Genomic DNA, 20,602 nt, shown 5'->3' on the forward strand with positions numbered 1-20,602 from the left:
CTTTTGGTTGGCCAAAATTTTGTAGACAACTCAGTAAGAGTCCAGTAACCTTGTGGACGGCCTTCCCAGAAGAGTTGAAGCTGTTATAGCTGCAAAGGCCAACTCAATATTGAACCCTACAGACTAAGACTGGGAGGCCATTAAAGTTCCTGTACGTGTAAAGGCAGGGGGCCCAATACTTTTGGCAATATAGTGTATATCTGAAAATTGATCAGTCCTGGTGTACGGATGTAAGAATGAAAAGAAAAAAAATGCTGTTGGATGTTACAAAAAAAACATAGCAGCTAGCACAATACCATAATGCATAGCATAATAAACATCACAAAACAATAGTGCAATACTAGGATAAACAGCATCTCAGGGTGTCCTTACAATAAGTGATCATTCCAGCTTGGGGATTCCCAGCTGACAGGTGAATGTAAAAAAAGGAGAAAAAAATGGCATGGAGTCTCCCCAAAATTTTTTACCACACCAAGTGGGTCTAGTATGGATCTTAACCACTTCCCATCCACATTTATAGATCCTCAGACAGGAAGAGGCGCAATAGTTGAGAAATAATTTTCTTCCATTTCCCTTTACCATAAAAGTAATCCTAGAGGATAAAGAGCAGCTGGATTACCTTTTTACTGAAGGAGATGCCCCCCCCCCCTCTATCGCCGTTATTGGGCTCTTTTGCTGTGATCAGAGTGCCCGGAAAGTATGCGACCAGCGGCATCCAGTTCCTGGGACACAGTGGGAGGAATGGATGTTGTTCCTTCCACTGTGTGGTGTCAGAAACTGGAAGCAACGAGGACTTCGGCATTTCCGGTTTCAGTCTCAACAAGCCATTACCGGCTTGACCAAGGATCTGATCTCGGTTTGATCAGATGCTTTGGAGGCCAGAGGAGAGATATGAGGTCTAATAGACTCCAGGTCTCTCCATAAAGAGGACCTGTCAGCAGTGGCGTCTTGAGGCAGGTGTGGGGGGGGGGGGGGGTTCGCGACACACCGGGTGACACCTACCGCATGGGGTGACACCGGACCTGCTCCATGAAAAGGTAAGTTGTAAAGCAATCCGACGATCCCCGCAGGATGGTTTGGATCTGCGGATTAAGCATACTGGATCAGAGTCCAATACATTATGCTCCCCAATCCGCAGATCTCATCCATTCTGCGGGGATCATCGGCTTTCTTTACAACTTACCTTTTCGTGGAGCGGGTCCGGTGTCACCCCGTATAGGTTGCATGCCGACGATCCCCGCAGAATGGATGGGATCTGCGGATTGGGGAGCATAATGTATCGGACTCCGATCCATTATGCTCAATCCGCAGATCCGAACCATCCTGCGGGGATCGTCGGCATGCAACCTATACGGGGTGACACCAGACCCGCTCCACGAAAAGGTAAGTTGTAAAGAAAGCCAACGATCCCCTCAGGATGGATTGGATCTGCAAATTGGGGAGCATAATGGATCGAAGTCCGATCCATTATGCTCAATCCACAGATCCGATCCATTCTGCGGGGATTGTCGGAGGGGGTGTCACCAACCCTAGGGACGCCCCTGCCTGTCAGGTTCCATGCTATCACAAGGGATGTTGCTCAACCCGCGTGACAGCAATAAAAGAGATTAAAAAAATGTAACCCCTTGGTGCCGACAGCCTCCCAGCCCTTTAAGGGTTCTAAAAGCTGGGAGGTGCGCCTTTGGGTCATGTGACCGCTGTGATTGGCTGTCACAGCGGATTACATGATCAGGAAGGTCACATTTGCAAGTATGCATTGCCCACTTACCGATCACCGCCGGCTACCATGCTGGGAGTGTGCAGGAAGAGTGCTCCTAGCACGTTAAGTAGTTTTAACAGAGCCGCATATGCGTGCCGCCGGTGTCAACAGGTTAAAGATTCAGTGAAAAATGTTTTTTTAATTAAATGAATAAAAAAATGTAAAGCTCCCCTGTCCCCCCAAGCTCACACGCAAATGCAAACTCAGACACAGGTCCCGCACACGTATGTAAATGACAGCCACACCACACATGTGAGGTATCACTGCAAACGTCAGAGCGAGGGAAATAATTTTAGCAGCACACCCATGTCTGATAACCTGTAAGGGGACCATAGTTTGGCACTGTTCCACGGACGGATTTACTCGGCATAACATCATTTTTTATATTTTACTTTGTATTTTTTCCCAAAAATTTGGTGTTTGATAAAAACAAATATCGTTAGTGATGCACTGAAATTAAAATTCTGGACTGAAGCCGAAAATTCAGGATGCACTGCTCCAAAAACCAAAAACAGTTTTAAAAAATATATATTTTCTTGTATATAATTGTATTATATTCGACTTTTTAATTATTAACATGAATTTAAATGAATATGAATTTAAAAAATACAATCCAGTAACATAAAATACCTTTTACTGAGAGTAACACACAAAAACTGGACAGAAAATAAATTGAAATATATATCAAAATAAAAAACTTAAATAGAGGTGTTTTTGCATTGAAGTCAATAGGGGGCGTTTTTGCATTGAAATCAATGGGACATGATTGTGCAGTGAAGTCAATAGGACGCGATTTTGCTTTGAAGTCAATAGGGGGTATTTTTGCATTGAAGTCAATGGGATGCGATTTTTCATTAAAGTCAATGGGAATGCGATTTTGCATTGAAGTCAATGGGAATGCGATTTTGCATTGCAGTCAATAGGACGCGATTTTGCATTGCAGTCAATAGGACGCAATTTTGCTTTGAAGTCAATAGGGGGTATTTTTGCATTGAAGTCAATGGGATGTGATTTTTCATTGAAGTAAATAGAGGGCGTTTTTGTACTGAAGTCCACAGGACGCAATTTATGCATTGAAGCGTGCACAAAATTACGTATATATAAGTGATTTAGCATTTTCTGGTAGCTGTACACGCGCCTCAATTCGCGGCCGCGGCTGTCAATCACCAGGTCCTGGCCGGTGATTAATTGCCGGCGCCTAGTGATTTCCAACGATCATCAACGGGAGGAGAACTGTTTTGTTTGCTAACAGACCTTTTCCATGTCGACTCGGGCACACTGCTCTGGATGGCTGGAAGCACCAACACACCCAGCACACAGTTAACCCTTTGATCACCCCTCATGCTAACCCCTTTCTGCCCAGTGCCATTAGTACAGCGTACAGTGTTTTTTTTAGCACATATCACTGTAGTAGTGTCACTGGGGATGTCAGTGACAGCAAGTCAGATCCCCCCCAGTGTCAGAATGCCCTCCGCAGTCCTGCTATAATCCCAGTATCTATACCATTTGTAAACGCTGTGACTTTCACGTAAACCAATTAATTTACACGTATTGGGATTTTTTTTAGCAAAGACATGGAGCAGAATACATTTTGGCCTAAATTTATGATGAAATTTGATTTTTAACATTTTTTTTACTGGACATGTTTAATAGCAAAAAGTAAAAAAAAATATAGTTTTTTCTTCTCAAAATTGCCAGTGTTTTTTTTTCTCAAAATTGTTTTTTTTTTTATAGCACAAAAAATTAAAAATGCACAGGCAATCAAATACCACCGAAAGAAAGCTCAATTTGTGGGGAACAAAAAGGCAGTACATTTCATTCGGGAGCAGTGTTGCGCGACCATGCAATTGCCAGTTAAAGTAATGCAGCTCCGTATTGCAAAAAAAAATGGCCCCTTCAGGTAGGGGGGGTAAATCCTCAGGAGGGCAAAGGGTTAACTAGAAATGGGGGTCAGTTTTAGAATTTTTTTTAGAAAAATGAACAAAACTTTAGAAAAATTAACAAAACTTTCTTAGAGCGTTCTTTTTCTGGGAAATTTCCTTTGAAAATTCTACCCGTCTAGCTTTAGTAGTTTGTAATGTACAGCGCTGAGCAAACTGTTGGCGCTATATAAATACTGTATAATAATAATAATAATAGTAGTAGGCCCTTAGGGCTTGCTGGGATTAGTAGTCCGCCTGCAGCTAGGAGGCTGCCTGTTGGCCTAGTCACCCCCTGGAGGCTCAGGCATACACAGCGGCAGTTGGACAAGTCCTGCGTGTTGTGATATACAGTAAACTGCCAGCTTTCAGGAAAGTGAAAGTGAAAGAGTCGCAAGCACAGCTCTCATTGCAGTGAGCAGAGGATCTGTGAGCGGAGGGGCAGAAGGGGGTACATGCTGCACTAGGGAGGGTGAATGTTGTATTAGAGGGGGTGACAAGGCACAGCGAGGGGCAGAGGGTCGTTCGTTCATTCGCTGCGATCTCCCAGCACGGCATCTGATCTCTATAATTAGAACAGAGACATCGAGGCCTTTGTCAGCATGATTCCCTCGACAATCTACAAAATCCTCTCCTTTATGTCCCCTCTGGGTAAGTACGGATAATTCCATACCTGCCTCGTCCCCCCTTCCCCTTCACCGCCTTTGTATTTACAGGCCAAACTTAACCCCTTCATCCCCACTTTCTTCCCCCCCCGTCTCTAAACTATATCCTTGTTTCAATGTATAGATCCACGTCTCCTTCCGTTTCAACTGTTTGTTCCTTTTATTATTATCACACTAGCTTTGTTAGCAGGCTTTAGGCAGGCATTTGGGAAGCTGTTTTAGCACTCCTCAAACGCCTATGAAAACTCTACACATGACAACACACAGTGATGTTCACACTGAAGCGTTAGCATCGCTTCACGGCAAAATTGGCACCTCATGTCGAGTCAGGAGTTAAATATATACTTTTTTAAAAACTGTCCATTTCGGTTTTTGGCCAAGTGCATTTCGATGCACCACAACTGCTCTAACTGGTGATGAGAAAAGGTATTTAGCAGTTCATATTTACTAAAATAATTACATTTCCATGTTGTGTGTACTGTGAGAGACCAGATATAGTGAACGCAGGGTCCGGGGAGAGCGGATATAGTGAATGCAGGGTTCGGGGAGAGCGGATATAGTGAATGCAGGGTCCGGGGAGAGCAGATATAGTGAATGCAGGGTCTGGGGAGACCGGATATAGTGAATGCAGGGTCCGGGGAGACCGGATATAGTGAATGCAGGGTCCGGGGAGACCGGATATAGTGAATGCAGGGTCCGGGGAGACCAGATATAGTGAATGCAGGGTCCGGGGAGACCGGATATAGTGAATGCAGGGTCCGGGGAGAGCGGATATAGTAAATGCGGGGTCCAGGGAGACCGGATATAGTGAATGCAGGGTTCGGGGAGAGCAGATATAGTGAATGCAGGGTCCGGGGAGACCGGATATAGTGAATGCAGGGTTCGGGGAGAGCAGATATAGTGAATGCAGGGTCCGGGGAGACCGGATATAGTGAATGCGGGGTCCGGGGAGAGCAGATATAGTGACTGCAGGGTCCTGGGAGAGCGGATATAGTGAATGCGGGGTCCGGGGAGAGCGGATATAGTGAATGCAGGGTCCGGGGAGAGCGGATATAGTGAATGCGGGGTCCGGGGAGACCGGATATAGTGAATTCAGGGTCCGGGGAGACCGGATATAGTGAATGCGGGGTCCGGGGAGAGCGGATATAGTGAATGCGGGGTCTGTGGAGACCGGATATAGTGAATGCAGGGTCCGGGGAGACCGTATATAGTGAATGCGGGGTCCGGGGAGACCAGATATAGTGAATGCAGGGTCCGGGGAGACCGGATATAGTGAATGCAGGGTCCGGGGAGAGCGGATATAGTAAATGCGGGGTCCAGGGAGACCAGATATAGTGAATGCAGGGTCTGGGGTTAAGTAACAATGTAGGCTAAGTTCACACTTGCGTTGGAGTGTGGAGGAGTCGAAGCCTCCCATTCAAGTCTATTTGTGGTGTGGTTCTAACGCTTGGAAAATGCCTATCAAAAACGCGCATAGGGCATTTGGGAAGCATTTGAGGAGCGTTAAAAACGCTTCCCAAGCGCCTACAGTCATGGCCGAAATTGTTGGCACCCTTGATATTTCTCCAGGAAATCATGTATTTCTCACGAAACGTATTGCATTAACACATGTTTTGCTATACACATGTTTATTCCCTTTGTGTGTATTGGGACAAAACAAAAAAAGGGAGGAAAGAAAGCAAATTCGACATAATGTCACACAAACCTCCAAAAATGGGCTGGACAAAAGTATTGGCACCCTTTCACAACTGCGGATAAATAAGAATGTTACAAGCATGTGATGCTCCTGTAAACTCACCTGGGGCAAGTAACAGGTGTGGGCAATATAGAAATCACACCTGAAAGCAGATAAAAAGGAGAGACGTTCACTTAACCTTTGCATTGTGTGTCTGTCTGTGCCACACTAAGCATGGACAACAGAAAGAGGAGACGAGAACTGTCTGAGGACCTGAGAACCAAAATTGTGGCAAAATATCAACAATCTCAAGGTTACAAGTCCATCTCCAGAGAACTAGATTTGCCTTTGTCCACAGTGCGCAACATTATCAAGAAGTTTGCAACCCATGGCACTGTAGCTAATCTCCCTGGTCGTGGACGGATGAAGAAAATTGATGAAAGATTGCAACGCAGAATAGTCCGGATGGTGGATAAGCAGCCCCAAACATGTTCCAAAGACATTCAAGCTGTCCTGCAGGCTCAGGGAGCATCAGTGTCAGCGCGAACTATCCGTCGACATTTAAATGAAATGAAACGCTATGGCAGGAGACCCAGGAGGACCCCACTGCTGACACAGAGACATAAAAAAGCAAGACTACAGTTTGCCAAAATGTACTTGAGTAAGCCAAAAGCCTTCTGGGAAAACGTCTTGTGGACAGATGAGACCAAGATAGAGCTTTTCGGTAAAGCACATCATTCTACTGTTTACCGAAAACGGAATGAGGCCTACAAAGAACAAAACACAGTACCTACGGTAAAATATGGTGGAGGTTCAATGATGTTTTGGGGTTGTTTTGCTGCCTCTGGCACTGGGTGCCTTGACTGTGTGCAAGGCATCATGAAATCTGAGGATTACCAAAGGATTTTGGGTCGCACTGTAGGGCCCAGTGTCAGAAAGCTGGGTTTGCGTCCAAGATCCTGGGTCTTCCAGCAGGACAATGACCCCAAACATACGTCAAAAAGCACTCAGAAATGGATGGCAAAGAAGCGCTGGAGAGTTCTGAAGTGGCCAGCAATGAGCCCAGATCTAAATCCCATTGAACACCTGTGGAGAGATCTTAAAATTGCTGTTGGGAAAAGGTGTCCTTCCAATAAGAGAGACCTGGAGCTGTTTGCAAAGGAAGAGTGGTCCAAAATTCCGGGTGAGAGGTGTCAGAAGCTTATTGATGGTTATAGGAAGCGACTGATTTCAGTTATGTTTTCCAAAGGGTGTGCAACCAAATATTAAGTTAAGGGTGCCAATACTTTTGTCCAGCCCATTTTTGGGGTTTTGTGTGACATTATGTCATATTTGCTTTTCTGCCTCTGTTTTATATTTGTTCCAATACATACAAAGGGAATAAACATGTGTATAGCAAAACATGTGTTAATGCAATACCTTTTTTGTGTGAAATACTTGATTTTCAGGAAAAATATCAAGGGTGCCAACAATTTCGGCCATGACTGTATCTAAACACCTGTCAAACGCTATGGGGCATTTGGCAAGAGTTAGTCCTCATGCACACGGGATGTTTTTACAGCGGCTGTTTTTGGCTTTTGACTTTTTTTCTACAGCCAGTAAACCCCCCAGCATGTTATCCTATGTGTCCATACACACATAGACTGGAATCAGCGTTTTTTGGCTGGAAAAAAACTCCCAGAACTAATGGGTTTCTAGATTAGTTTTTTAGCTGTAAAAATGCTCTAACGCTGAAAAACGCAGCTAAATGCTAATGCAAAAACACTAAAAAAAAGCTGAAAAACTCACCTTTTTAATGTGACTTTACACAGCTAACAGCTAACGTTACCAGCATTAGCCCTCATACACACGGGGCGTTTTAATAACGCTGGTAACGTTAGCTGTGTAAAGTCACGTTAAAAACATGAGTTTTTCAGCTTTTTTAGCATTTTTGCATTAGCTTTTAGCAGCATGTTTCCACGATTAGCAGCATTTTTCCAAGTTTGCATTTTTTAGCATTTTTAAAAAAAAAAACTCTAGAAGCCCACTAGTTCTGGGGGTTTTTTCCAGCCAAAAAATTTTGATTCCAGTCTATGTGTGTATGGACACATAGGATAGCATGCCGGGGATGGACACACAGGATAACACGCCGGGGATGGACACACAGGAGAACACGCCGGGGATGGACACACAGGATAACACGCCGGGGATGGACACACAGGATAACACGCTGGGGATGGACACACAGGAGAACACGCAGGGGATGGACACACAGGATAACACGCCGGGGATGGACACACAGGAGAACACGCCGGGGATGGACACACAGGAGAACACGCCGAGGATGGACACACAGGATAACACGCCGGGGATGGACACGTAGGATAACACGCCGGGGATGGACACGTAGGATAACACGCCGGGGATGGACACATAGGATAACACGCCGGGGATGGACACACAGGAGAACACGCCGGGGATGGACACACAGGAGAACACGCCGGGGATGGACACACAGGATAACACGCCGGGGATGGACACGTAGGATAACACGCCGGGGATGGACACGTAGGATAACACGCTGGGGATGGACACCTAGGATAACACGCCGGGGATGGACACCTAGGATAACACGCCGGGGATGGACACCTAGGATAACACGCCGGGGATGGACACGTAGGATAACACGCTGGGGATGGACACGTAGGATAACACGCCGGGGATGGACACGTAGGATCACACGCCTGGGATGGACACGTAGGATCACACGCCGGGGATGGACACGTAGGATAACACGCCGGGGATGGACATGTAGGATAACACGCCGGGGATGGACACGTAGGATAACACGCCGGGGATGGACACATAGGATAACATGCCGGGGATGGACACATAGGATAACACGCCGGGGATGGACACATAGGATAACATGCCGGGGATGGACACATAGGATAACACGCCGGGGATGGACACATAGGATAACACGCCGGGGATGGACACATAGGATAACACGCCGGGGATGGACACACAGGATAATGTGCATGAGGACTTATTAAAACGCCCAGTGTGCATAGAGCCTTAGAAGTTAGTCAAGTGTGGGCAGCACAGTGGCTAAATGGTTAGCACTTCCGCCTGGCAGTACCAGGGTCATTGGTTTGAATCCCGACCACGGCACCACCTGCCTGGAGTTTGCATGTTCTCCCTGTGCCTGTGTGGGTTTCCTCCGGATACTTCGGTTTCCTCCTACACTCCAAAGACATGCTGGTAGGTGAATTGACTCCTGTCTAAATTGTCCCTAGTATGTGTATGTATGAATGTGAGTTAGGGACCTTAGATTGTACACCCCTCGAGGGTTAGGGACTGATGTGAATGTACAATATATATGTAAAGTGCGGCGTAATTGATTGCGCTATGTAAGTACCTGAAATAAATAAGCATGAACGAGCTCTTAAGGCTTGGGGACTTTCCAAGTCAGTTACTTTCATTTTGTTGGTGGCCATATTGCTTTGTCTGTCATTTTCCGTGTGTTCACCTGTCTAGTGAATTGTTAGTGTGGGATTGAGTTATTACTATTATACAGGATTTATATAGTGACAACAGTTTGCGCAGCACTTTATAAAATGAAGGCAGACATTACAGTTACAATACAATTTGGAGGAAACAGAGGGCCCGGCTCGTTAGGGCTTACAATCTAGGAGTTATTGGTTATTTATTTATTTCAGGTATTTATGTAGCACCAACAATGTACGCAGTACTTTACATATATATTGTATCGTCATATCAGCCCCCAACCTCAAGGAGCGTACAATCTAAGGCCCCTTTCACACGGGCGTTATGTTTTTTTCATCAGTTCAGTCAAATTTTTTCCAATCAGTTTACATCTGTTTTTCATCAGTTTTTTCATCCATTTTACATCCATTTACATCTGTTTTTCATCAGTTTTTTCATCCATTTTACATCCGTTTATGTCTGGTTTTCATCCGTTTTCAGCTGGGTCAGGGTTTTTTACGAAAGAAAAATAGGTCTTTCTTCCGTTCAAAAGAAGAGATCTTAACCACATCCCTGCCGCCCTACAGCAGAAATACTGCTACAGGGCAGCAGCAGCAGGGGTGCACAAAATCACATATATACATATACATATATACATATACATACACAGTATCTCACAGAAGTGAGTCCACCCTTCACATTTTTGTAAATATTTGATTCTATCTTTTCATGTAGTTTTGTATTCCTGGGTAGGGGGCGCGCACAAGCCCAACCCCTGCCACCATTCGCGGCCGCACCTGTCAATCATCGGGTCCCAGCCGGTGATTACCTGCCAGCGCCCGATGATTATCGAGGATCTCCAACGGAGAGGAGGGCTGCTTTGTATATTAACAGTCCTCCTCCCTGTCGGCTCGGGCACACTGCTCTGGGTGGCTGTGCACACAGTGAAGCACACAGACACCGCCTCCTGGTAAAACACACGCTGCACACAGTTAACCCTTTGATCGCCCCTCATGTTAACCCCTTCCTGCCCAGTGCCATTAATACAGTGTCAGTGCTGTTTTTAGCACTGATCACTGTATTGGTGTCACCGGGGATGTCAGTGACACCAAGTCAGTTCCCCCCAGTGTCAAAATGCCTGCCGCAGTCCAGCAATAATTCGCTGATCTTTGCCATTAGTAGTAAAAAAAAACTATTCCAGTTTCTATACCGCCAATTGTAGACGCTATAACTTTCACATAAACCAATTAATTTACACGTATTGGGATTTTATTTTTAGCAAAGACATGGAGCAGAATACATTTTGGTCTAAATTTATGACGAACTTTTGATTTTTAATTTTTTTTTTACTGGACATGTTTAACCGTTTCAATACCGTGCAATTTTCCCCCTTCCTGCCCAGGCCATTTTTCAGGTTTCAGCGCTCTCACACTTTGAATGACAATTGCGCGGTCATACAACATTGTACCCAAACTAAAATTTTATCATTTTCTTCACACAACTAGAGCTTTCTTTTGGTGGCATTTAATCACTGCTGGGGTTTTTGTTTTTTGCTAACTTAACAAAAAAAGACCAACAATTGTGAAAAAAAACAAGTTTTTCTTTGTTTCTGTTATAAAAGTTTACAGATAAATAATTGTTCTTCATAAATTTAGGCCGAGATGTATTCTGCTACATGTCTTTGGTGAAAATAACCCAAATTAGGATGTATTATTTAGTTTGTAGGAAAGTTATAGAATTCACAAACTATGGTATAGATCTGAAAATTGATCAATCCTGATGTACTGACAGCCAATCTAATTTCTTGAGGTCCAAGAATGTCAGAACAGTACAGATATCCCCAAATGACCCCTTTTTGCAGAGTAGACAGTCCGACGTACTTCATAAGAGGAATGGCAAGTTTTTTGAAGTTGTATTTTTTTTGTCATAATTTTTTTGGAAAATTAAAAAATTAAAATTTTCACTATTTTTTTTTTACATACTGTCACCAGTGCAGTACAGCGTCATCATATAACTGGCATGGCGGTGAACAGGGACACTGACTGGTGACAGTATGAAAAAAAATTATATATATATATATATTTTTTTTTTTTTTGTATTTTTTTATTATTCTTAATTTTGTATTACATTTTTTTTAATTTTTTTTAACATTTTTCTTTTCATATTTTACTATGACCAAAGTAGTACAATGTTACCATAGTAACATTGTACTACTTTGGGGAAGTGATCAGTATTTTTTTTTTTTTACACAATTTGCTTATAGGAAAGAATTACTTTGCTACAAGCAAGCATTTACCTGAATGAAATCGATTCATTCAGGTTTTTTTTTTTTTTTTTTTTTTTGTGCTTAGCTGTGATTTGGCCACAGCTAATCACATGACATGTGCATGTGACCTGCTCTGACCATTCACAGCTAGGCACTAGTATACAATGGATGGCATGAATGAAGCCATCCATTGTATACAACTGTCATGTGACCTGCTGTGATTGGTCACAGCAGGTCACATGGTACCGGCAACGGGGGCCGGTACTCAGATCTGTCATCGGCCGTGTCCGAGGTACACGGTCGGTGACAGATCGCACCGCTGCGTGGCTCTGCAACCGGGGAAAATGCCAAATGGCGTGCACCCGGAAAGCTACAGCATTTTTGCCGCCGCCAAACAGCTATAGGCCGGGTGGCTAATGGTTAATAGCAAAAAGTCAAAAATATTGTTTTTTTCTCAAAATTGTCAGACTTTTTTTTTTTATAGCGCAAAAATAAAAAACCACACAGGTGATCAAATACCACCAAAAGAAAGCTCCATTTGTGGGAAAAAAGGGACGTAAATTTCATGTGGGTGCAGCGCTGCATGACCGCGCAATTGTCGGTTAAAGCGACACGGCACCGTAACGCAAAAAATTACCTGGTCAGGAAGGGGGGCAAATCCTCTGGAGGGCGAGGGGTTAACGAATGCGGACATTAACTGATGTAAACAGATGATCATCCGTTTACATCCGCAAGTCCATAGAAATACATGGGTGTCCGTTTTTCATCTGTAAACGGACAGATGAAAAACGGCCATACGGAACGCCCGTGTGAAAGGGGCCTAAAGTTTCTAAATCTGGCCACAGAGGGATAGAAAAAATAAAGTGCCCCCGTCCCCCCCATGCTCGCGAGTAGTTATAAATGCATACATAGGCCACGCCCACATATGTAAATGAATGCAGGGTCTGGGGAGACCAGATATAGTGAATGCAGGGTCTGGGGAGACCAGATATAGTGAATGCAGGGTCCTGGGGGACCTTATATAGTGAATGCAGGGTCCGGGGAGACCAGATATAGTGAATGCAGGGTCCGGGGAGAGCGGATATAGTGAATGCAGGGTCCGGGGAGACCAGATATAGTGAATGCGGGGTCCTGGGGGACCTTATATAGTGAATGCAGGGTCCGGGGAGACCAGATATAGTGAATGCAGGGTCCGGGGAGAGCGGATATAGTGAATGCAGGGTCCGGGGAGACAAGATATAGTGAATGCAGGGTCCTGGGGGACCTTATATAGTGAATGCAGGGTCCGGGGAGAGCGGATATAGTGAATGCAGGGTCCGGGGAGACTAGATATAGTGAATGCAGGGTCCGGGGAGAGCTGATATAGTGAATGCAGGGTCCGGGCAGACCAGATATAATGAATGCAGGGTCCGGGGAGACCGGATATAGTGAATGCGGGGTCCGGGGAGATCAGATATAGTGAATGCAGGGTCCGGGGAGATCAGATATAGTGAATGCAGGGTCCGGGGAGATCAGATATAGTGAATGCAGGGTCCAGGGTATAGTAACAATTTAGGCTAAGTTCATGCTAGCTTTGTAAGCAGGTGTTTGGCATTTGTGAAGCATTTTTAAAGCTGCTTAAACCCCTATGAAAATTCTACACATGGCAGCACACAGTGCTGTTCACACTAAAGCATTATTGTTGCGGCAAAATTAACGCCTTATGTTGAGTCAGGAGGAGTTGAAGCCTCCCATTTAAGTCTATGGTGATGCTCCTCAAAGTCCTGGAAGGTGTTTTCGAGGCATTTGCGGAGCGTTAATACTATTAAACTTCAGTATAGGCATTTGAGGTGCGGTTTTAATGCTTGGAAAATGCTTATCAAACGCCTCAAAAAGGTTCATAGGGCGTTTGGGGGGTGTTTGAGGAGTGTTAAAAACGCTTCCCAAATGCCTGTCAAACGCTGTAGGGGCATTTGGTGAGAGTTAGAAATTAGTTAAATGTGAATGGGCCCATACACACAATAAGAAAATTGTATAAACATTTCCATTTGCAGAACAATTGGTTAAAAATCTGTTTGTTAGTATAGTGCTTTCTACAACCAATTCTGACTGTTTGGACAAAAAAACTAAACAAAAAAAAAAAAAAAAGGTTCAAGTTAGAAAAATTTTATTGCACAGGAACCCATGTCTGATTTTAATTAAATGCGTACAGTGATTGCATAGAAATACTCGAATAGAAAAACGCCTTCATGGAAAATCCAACGATCGTTCATCTGATTTTATCCGTGTGATTTAGGCTTTAGGAAAATTTGAAGCACATTCCCAGAACCTTCACATGTTGTTCAATTGTTTATAACATTTGATTTTGGACTTTACTGAACACAATACACATACACTATTAGAAGTTCAGTTGAGAAAAAAATTCCATCCCGCTTCTTTAGCTTTTCTCATCACTGCAGTCGAAAGTGAAGATCGATTTGACCTCACTAACGATTAGGCTCCATACACACGGGGCGTTTAATAGCGCTGGTAATGTTAGCTGTGTAAAGTCATGTTAAAAACTTGAGGTTTTTTAGTGGTTTTGCATTAGCGTTTAGCATCATTTATTTAGCATTTGCGATTTTTTATTTACCAAAAAAAAATCCAAAAATGCCGGTTTACCGCATTTACTGTGTTTTTCAGCGTTAGAGTGTTTTTACAGCTAAAAAACTCCTCTAGAAGCCCACTAGTTCTGTTTTTTTTTCCAGCCAAAAAACGCTGATTCTAGTCTATGTGTGTATGGACACATAGGATAACATGCCAGGGATGGACACGTAGGATAACATGCCAGGGATGGACACATAGGATGACATGCCGGGGATGGACACACAGGATAACACGCCGGGGATGGACGCATAGCATGACACGCCGGGGATGGACACACAGGATAACACGCCGGGGATGGACGCATAGGATGACACGCCGGGGATGGACGCATAGGATGACACGCCGGGGATGGACGTATAGGATGACACGCCGGGGATGGACGTATAGGATGACACGCCGGGGATGGACGTATAGGATAACATGCCGGGGATGGACACATAGGATAACATGCCAGGGATGGACACACAGGATGACATGCCGGGGATGGACACACAGGATAACATGCCGGGGATGGACACATAGGATAACATGCCGGGGATGGACATACAGGATAACACGCCGGGGATGGACACATAGGATGACACGCCAGGGATGAACACATAGGATGACAGTCCGGGGATGGACACATAGGATGACAGTCCGGGGATGGACACACAGGATAACACGCCGGGGATGGACGCATAGGATGACACGCCGGGGATGGACACACAGGATAACATGCCGGGGATGGACACACAGGAGAACATGCCGGGGATGGACACACAGGATAACACGCCGGGGATGGACACACAGGATAACACGCCGGGGATGGACGCATAGGATGACACGCCGGGGATGGACGCACAGGATGACACGCCGGGGATGGACGCACAGGATAACACGCCGGGGATGGACACACAGGATAACACGCCGGGGATGGACACACAGGATAACACGCCGGGGATGGACACACAGGATAACACGCCGGGGATGGACACGTAGGATAACACGCCGGGGATGGACACACAGGATAACACGCCGGGGATGGACACATAGGAGAACACGCCGGGGATGGACACGTAGGATAACATGCCGGGGATGGACACATAGGATAACACGCCGGGGATGGACACATAGGATAACATGCCGGGGATGGACACATAGGAGAACATGCTGGGGGGTTTACTGGCTGTAGAAAAAAACATCAAAAGCCAAAAACATCCGATGTAAAAACGTCCCGTGTGCATGAGGACTAAGAAAAACAAACTCTCTTAGAATATTCTGTTCCTAAGAATTTACAGGCGTACCTCGGTTTACGAATGCCTCAGGTAACGTAATTTTCAGTTTACGAATGAAAATCCATTGAAAATAATGCCTCAGTTTACAAATTTTTACAAAATTTTTTCGCAATACAAGTGTATGCCAGTGCCGACTTTTAAATGCAATTACCGCCTTTTTTTTTTTTCTTCACTATAGCTCACAGAATTAGCTGTCACTTTCCCGGAGCTAAAGGATACTTTGTTTCTTTTATCTCTGGAAACAAACTAAAAGGAAACTTTGTTTCTTTTAGCTGGAGGGAAAGTGACAGCTGATTCTCTGAGCTATAGTGAAGAGGAAAAAAAGCCGGTAATTACATTTAAAAACCTGCAGGTTTTTTTGGCTGGAAAAAGAACCCAGGACAAGTGGCTTTCTAGAGGAGTTTTTTAGCTGTCAAAATGCTCTAATGCTGAAAAACATGGTAAATCGTGGCAAACTGGCGTTTTTGGACTTTTTTGACCAAAATAAAATTTTTTGGGTAAAAAAACGATAAAAAATGCAAACGCAAAAAAAACAGCTAAATGCTAATGCAATAACACTAAAAACTGCTGAAAAACTCACATTTTTAATGTGACTTTACACCGCTAATGTTACCAGCGTTATCAAAATGCCCCGTGTGTATGGAGCCTCAAAACGCCCCATGTGTATGGAGCCTGAAAACGCCCCGTGTGTATGGAGCCTCAAAACGCTCCGTGTGTATGGAGCCTCAAAACGCCACGTGTGCATGAGGACTTAGAAGCCTTGTCATGTTTTTATTGCTGTCTCTTAGCCATGTAGGTTCTCCCTCTCTATTGGTCCTGGTGACTGTTGGTCGCTGGTACAAAAATGATGGAAAATCCTACATTTTATAGCGCTCACTAGAACAAAAGGTAAGAGTACATCTTCTAAGAGCTACAATATGTGACAACTAAGAGGGGAATCCCCCCCACTTTGGAGAGGTTTGCTTTCACTTTCAGTTGTATCTCAGGAAATGAAGGGAAACCTCCCCAATAGAACATAAACAAGAAAAAAAATTAGCTCCAATTGAAAGTTTAGTTTAAAGTGGTTGTAAACCTCAGACATGAAATATGAACAAAGCACATCCCTGTATAGTGTGTGCTTGTCTCAATCCAGAGCACTAAGTGGATAAGTGGGAGCCTGTGGATAGAGACAGTCTATGCAGCTTTGACTGAAGTTGGACAATGCCCTTGTTATAGGTGTAGGCCATTTACACACCTTCTGAAGTCTAGCCAAAAATTCCCAGAGATGGCCTCGTCCTGTTCTGCCTTGTTTCTGGGGTGTGGCTCAGACACTCCTCACCATTGCTGCTCATCCCCACCATCACAGGGGTGAGCACCCAAAACCCCCATACATGTGTGGTCCACTGTCCCCTTTATCGCAGCATCAAAGCAGTGGTCTCTCTGCACAGGTTAACCACATGCCGCCCAGCCACTGTAGATATACGGCGACAGGGCGGCACTCGCAGGCAAAACCACGTTTTAAAACGTGTGTTTTGTAAACAAATAGGGGGCGCGCGCGAGGCGTGCCGCCGCCCTATCTGTCCCGCCGATCACCACCGCAGATGTGAGTCGCCGGGTCACAGCCATTCCTTAGTGGCTGTTTCCCAGCGATCGTTGGCAAACAGTGACAGAGAGCTGTCACTTCCCTGTCAGCTCGAGGATGAGCTGATCGAGAAAGAACAGTTTTTCTTTCTCGATCAGCCTTGTCCCGCCCAGTACACACCCCCGCCCCCTAGTAAAACACTCCCCTCACTCCTATAACCCTTCCCTGCAAAATAAAGTTAACCCCTTCCTCCCCATTGCCATTAGTACAGTGTCAGTTTTTTTTTTTTTTGCACTGATCACTGTATTAGTGTTTTTGGGGATGTCAGTGACCCCAAGTAAGTACCCCCCAATGTCAGAATGTCCGCCGCAGTCCCGCAGTCCCGCCATAAGTCCCTGATCACCGCCATAATTCGCTGATCTCCGCCATTATTAGTATAAAAAAAACCCTAAAAATCCCAGTATCTTTCCCGCCATTTGTAAACGCTGTAACTTTCACGTAAACCAATTAATTTACACGTATTGGGTTTTTTTTTAGCAAAGACATGTCGCAGAATGCATTTTGGCAGAAATTTATGACTAAATTTGATTTTTGCATTTTTTTTTACTGGACATGTTTTATAGCAAAAAGTCCAAAATATTGTTTTTTTTTTCCTCAAAATTGTCAGCCTTTTTTTTTATAGCACAAGAAATAAAAACCGCACAGGCAATCAAATACCACCAAAAGAAAGCTCAATTTGTGGGGAAAAAAACTATGTAAATTTCATTTATGTACAGTATTGCATGACCGCGCAATTGTCCATTAAACTAGCACAGCGCTGTATAGCAGAAAAATGGCGTAAATTGCAGTATCTATACCATAGTTTGTAGACGCTATAACTTCCACACAAAGCAATCAATATACACTTATTGGGATTTTTTCTACCAAAAACATGGAGCAGAATACATTTTGGCCTAAATTTATAACCAACTTTGAGTTTACTATATATTTTTTATAGCTGAAAGTAAAAAATATTGTTTTTCTTCAAAATTTTTGGCCTTTTTTTGTTTATAGCGTGAAAAATAAAAAGCGCACAGGTGATCAAATACCACCAAAAGAAAGCTCTATTTGTGTGAAAAAAAGGACGTAAATTTCGTTTGGGTGCAGCATTGCATGACCGCGCAATTATCAGTTGAATTAGTGCAGCGCCGAGTAGCAAAAAGAGGCCTGGTCATAAAGGGGGGTAAACCCTCTGGAGGTCAAGTGGTTAAAGTGGTTGTAAACCTCAGACATGAAATATGAACAAAGCACATCCCTGTATAGTGTGTGCTTGTCTCAGTCCAGAGCACTAAGTGGATAAGTCTATGCAGCTTTGACTGAAGTTGGACAATGCCCTTGTTATAGGTGTCGGCCATTTACACACCTCCTGAAGTCTAGCCAAAAATTCCCGGAGATGGCCTCGTCCTGTTCTGCCTTGTTTCTAGGGCGTTGCTCAGACACTCCTCGTCGTTGCTGCTCATCCCCACCATCACAGGGGTGAGCGCCCAAAACCCCCATACCTGTGTGGTCCGCTGTCCCCTTCATCGCAGCATCAAAGCAGTGGTCTCTCTGCACAGGTTAAGCAGGCCATACATGGGTCAAATTGTGAACAATTTGTTCTGTAATGGTGCCACCAATTTCGAAATTTGGTCATTTTTCATGAATTTTTCAGCATGCCTGATAAACGAAATGGGGAGGAACCACGATAATCGGCCAGTGCCATTGCCCCACTAACAGAGCGAAAATCGGCTAATTATTCTTAGGTCCGATTTTTGAATGAAAAAGTGTTCGAAAATCGACCCATGTATTTCCGGCCTTAGGTTTTCTCTGAGCTCACTGAAGGCCTGAGCAGGGGGTGTGTTGGACCACTGCAGTGAGACCGCTGCTTATGCACACCAAGCAAGGGTACTTCTCTAAAGCATGCTGGCAGGGGACAGACTTTTCTACTCAGGCTGTGGTTTTTTTTTTTGTTTTTTTTTCTTTATTATAATTTTAATTTGTCCAATAGTTTTTATTGAAGATTTTCAAAGTACAAATAGTATCAAAGACAAATGGTATGATATAAGAAAAGAAATTGCTCATACATACGAATTCCTGTAATTAACAAACAGACATATCGTAAGAATTTAAAGGGTTTTTTTTTTTTGTTTTTTTTTTTAAGAAAACAAACTGTAAGACTTTGTAGTTTATGTTTTTAGATGTAATTAGATGAACCCTTACATAGTTAAGGAGTTAGTTAGTCTGGTTGACCTACTGCAACCAAAAAAAAGGATAAATAAATAACAGTGAAGTGACTGGCCTCATGTAATACACGGAGATGAAACAAATCCCCCTACATGAGTTGTACCTTTTTATCTGCAGTCAGCTCTTTGCTGCATCTGTTCAAAGTGCTGAATTTATAAAGCTTGTCTGAGAGACCAAAAAAAAAGGACAGAGATCTGAAATTACACTCTGCAGAGCTCAGTGAGGAGAGCTCTGAGAGCTGATTGGAAGGAAGACCCCCCCCCCCCCCTTTCACACAGCACACAGGAACAGAGCTGAGGCTGTCAATCAGCAGGAGGTCCCTCCCCTGTCACCATTTTTCTCTTGGTGTCAAGAAAACTTGTCAGAAATGACTGATAGCAGGGGAACAAGGCAGCAGACAGAAATGACTGATAGCAGGGGAACAAGGCAGCAGACAGAAATGACTGATAGCAGGGGAACAAGGCAGCAGACAGAAATGACTGATAGCAGGGGAACAAGGCAGCAGACAGAAATGACTGATAGCAGGGGAACCAGGCAGCAGACAGAAATGACTGATAGCAGGGGAACAAGGCAGCAGACAGAAATGACTGATAGCAGGGGAACAAGGCAGCAGACAGAAATGACTGATAGCAGGGGAACCAGGCAGCAGACAGAAATGACTGATAGCAGGAGAACAAGGCAGCATACAGAAATGACTGATAGCAGGGGAACAAGGCAGCAGACAGAAATGACGCTTAGTTACCATAGTAACATTGTACTACTCTGGGGAAGTGATCAGTATTTTTTTTTTTTTTACACAATTTGCTTATAGCAAAGAATTACTTTGCTATAAGCAAGCATTTACCTGAATGACATCGATTCATTCAGGGTTTTGTTTTTGTGAATAGCTGTGATTTGGCCTACCGCTAATCACATGACACAGCTGGGCTGTGATTGGCCCAGCTTGTGCATGTGATCGCTGTGACCATTCATAGCTAGACACACTAGTATACAATGGATGGTATGAAAGGAAGCCATCCATTGTATACAACTGTCATGTGACCTGCTGTGATTGGTCACAGCAGGTCACAGGCTACTGACAACGGGGCCGGTACACAGATCTGTCATCGGCCGTGTCCGAGGTAC

At 44.3% G+C, this 20,602-nt stretch overlaps 1 protein-coding gene across 1 annotated transcript in view; it reads left to right on the plus strand.

The window, feature by feature from the left end:
* The first annotated feature begins 4,082 nt into the window (after positions 1-4,082).
* The window catches only part of TAPBP (TAP binding protein), a 42,913-nt gene continuing 26,393 nt past the window's right edge, over positions 4,083-20,602 (plus strand). The window contains exon 1 of the mRNA XM_089657184.1: positions 4,083-4,329. Within this exon, the coding sequence (XP_089513310.1) occupies positions 4,281-4,329 (49 nt within the window). The 5' untranslated portion in view covers positions 4,083-4,280. The remainder of the gene's footprint in view (positions 4,330-20,602) is intronic.

Source organism: Staurois parvus, unplaced genomic scaffold, assembly GCF_062004578.1.
Source record: "Staurois parvus isolate SC_StPar_1 unplaced genomic scaffold, SC_StPar_1.0 ptg000973l, whole genome shotgun sequence".
Classification (NCBI taxonomy): Eukaryota; Metazoa; Chordata; class Amphibia; order Anura; family Ranidae; genus Staurois; species Staurois parvus.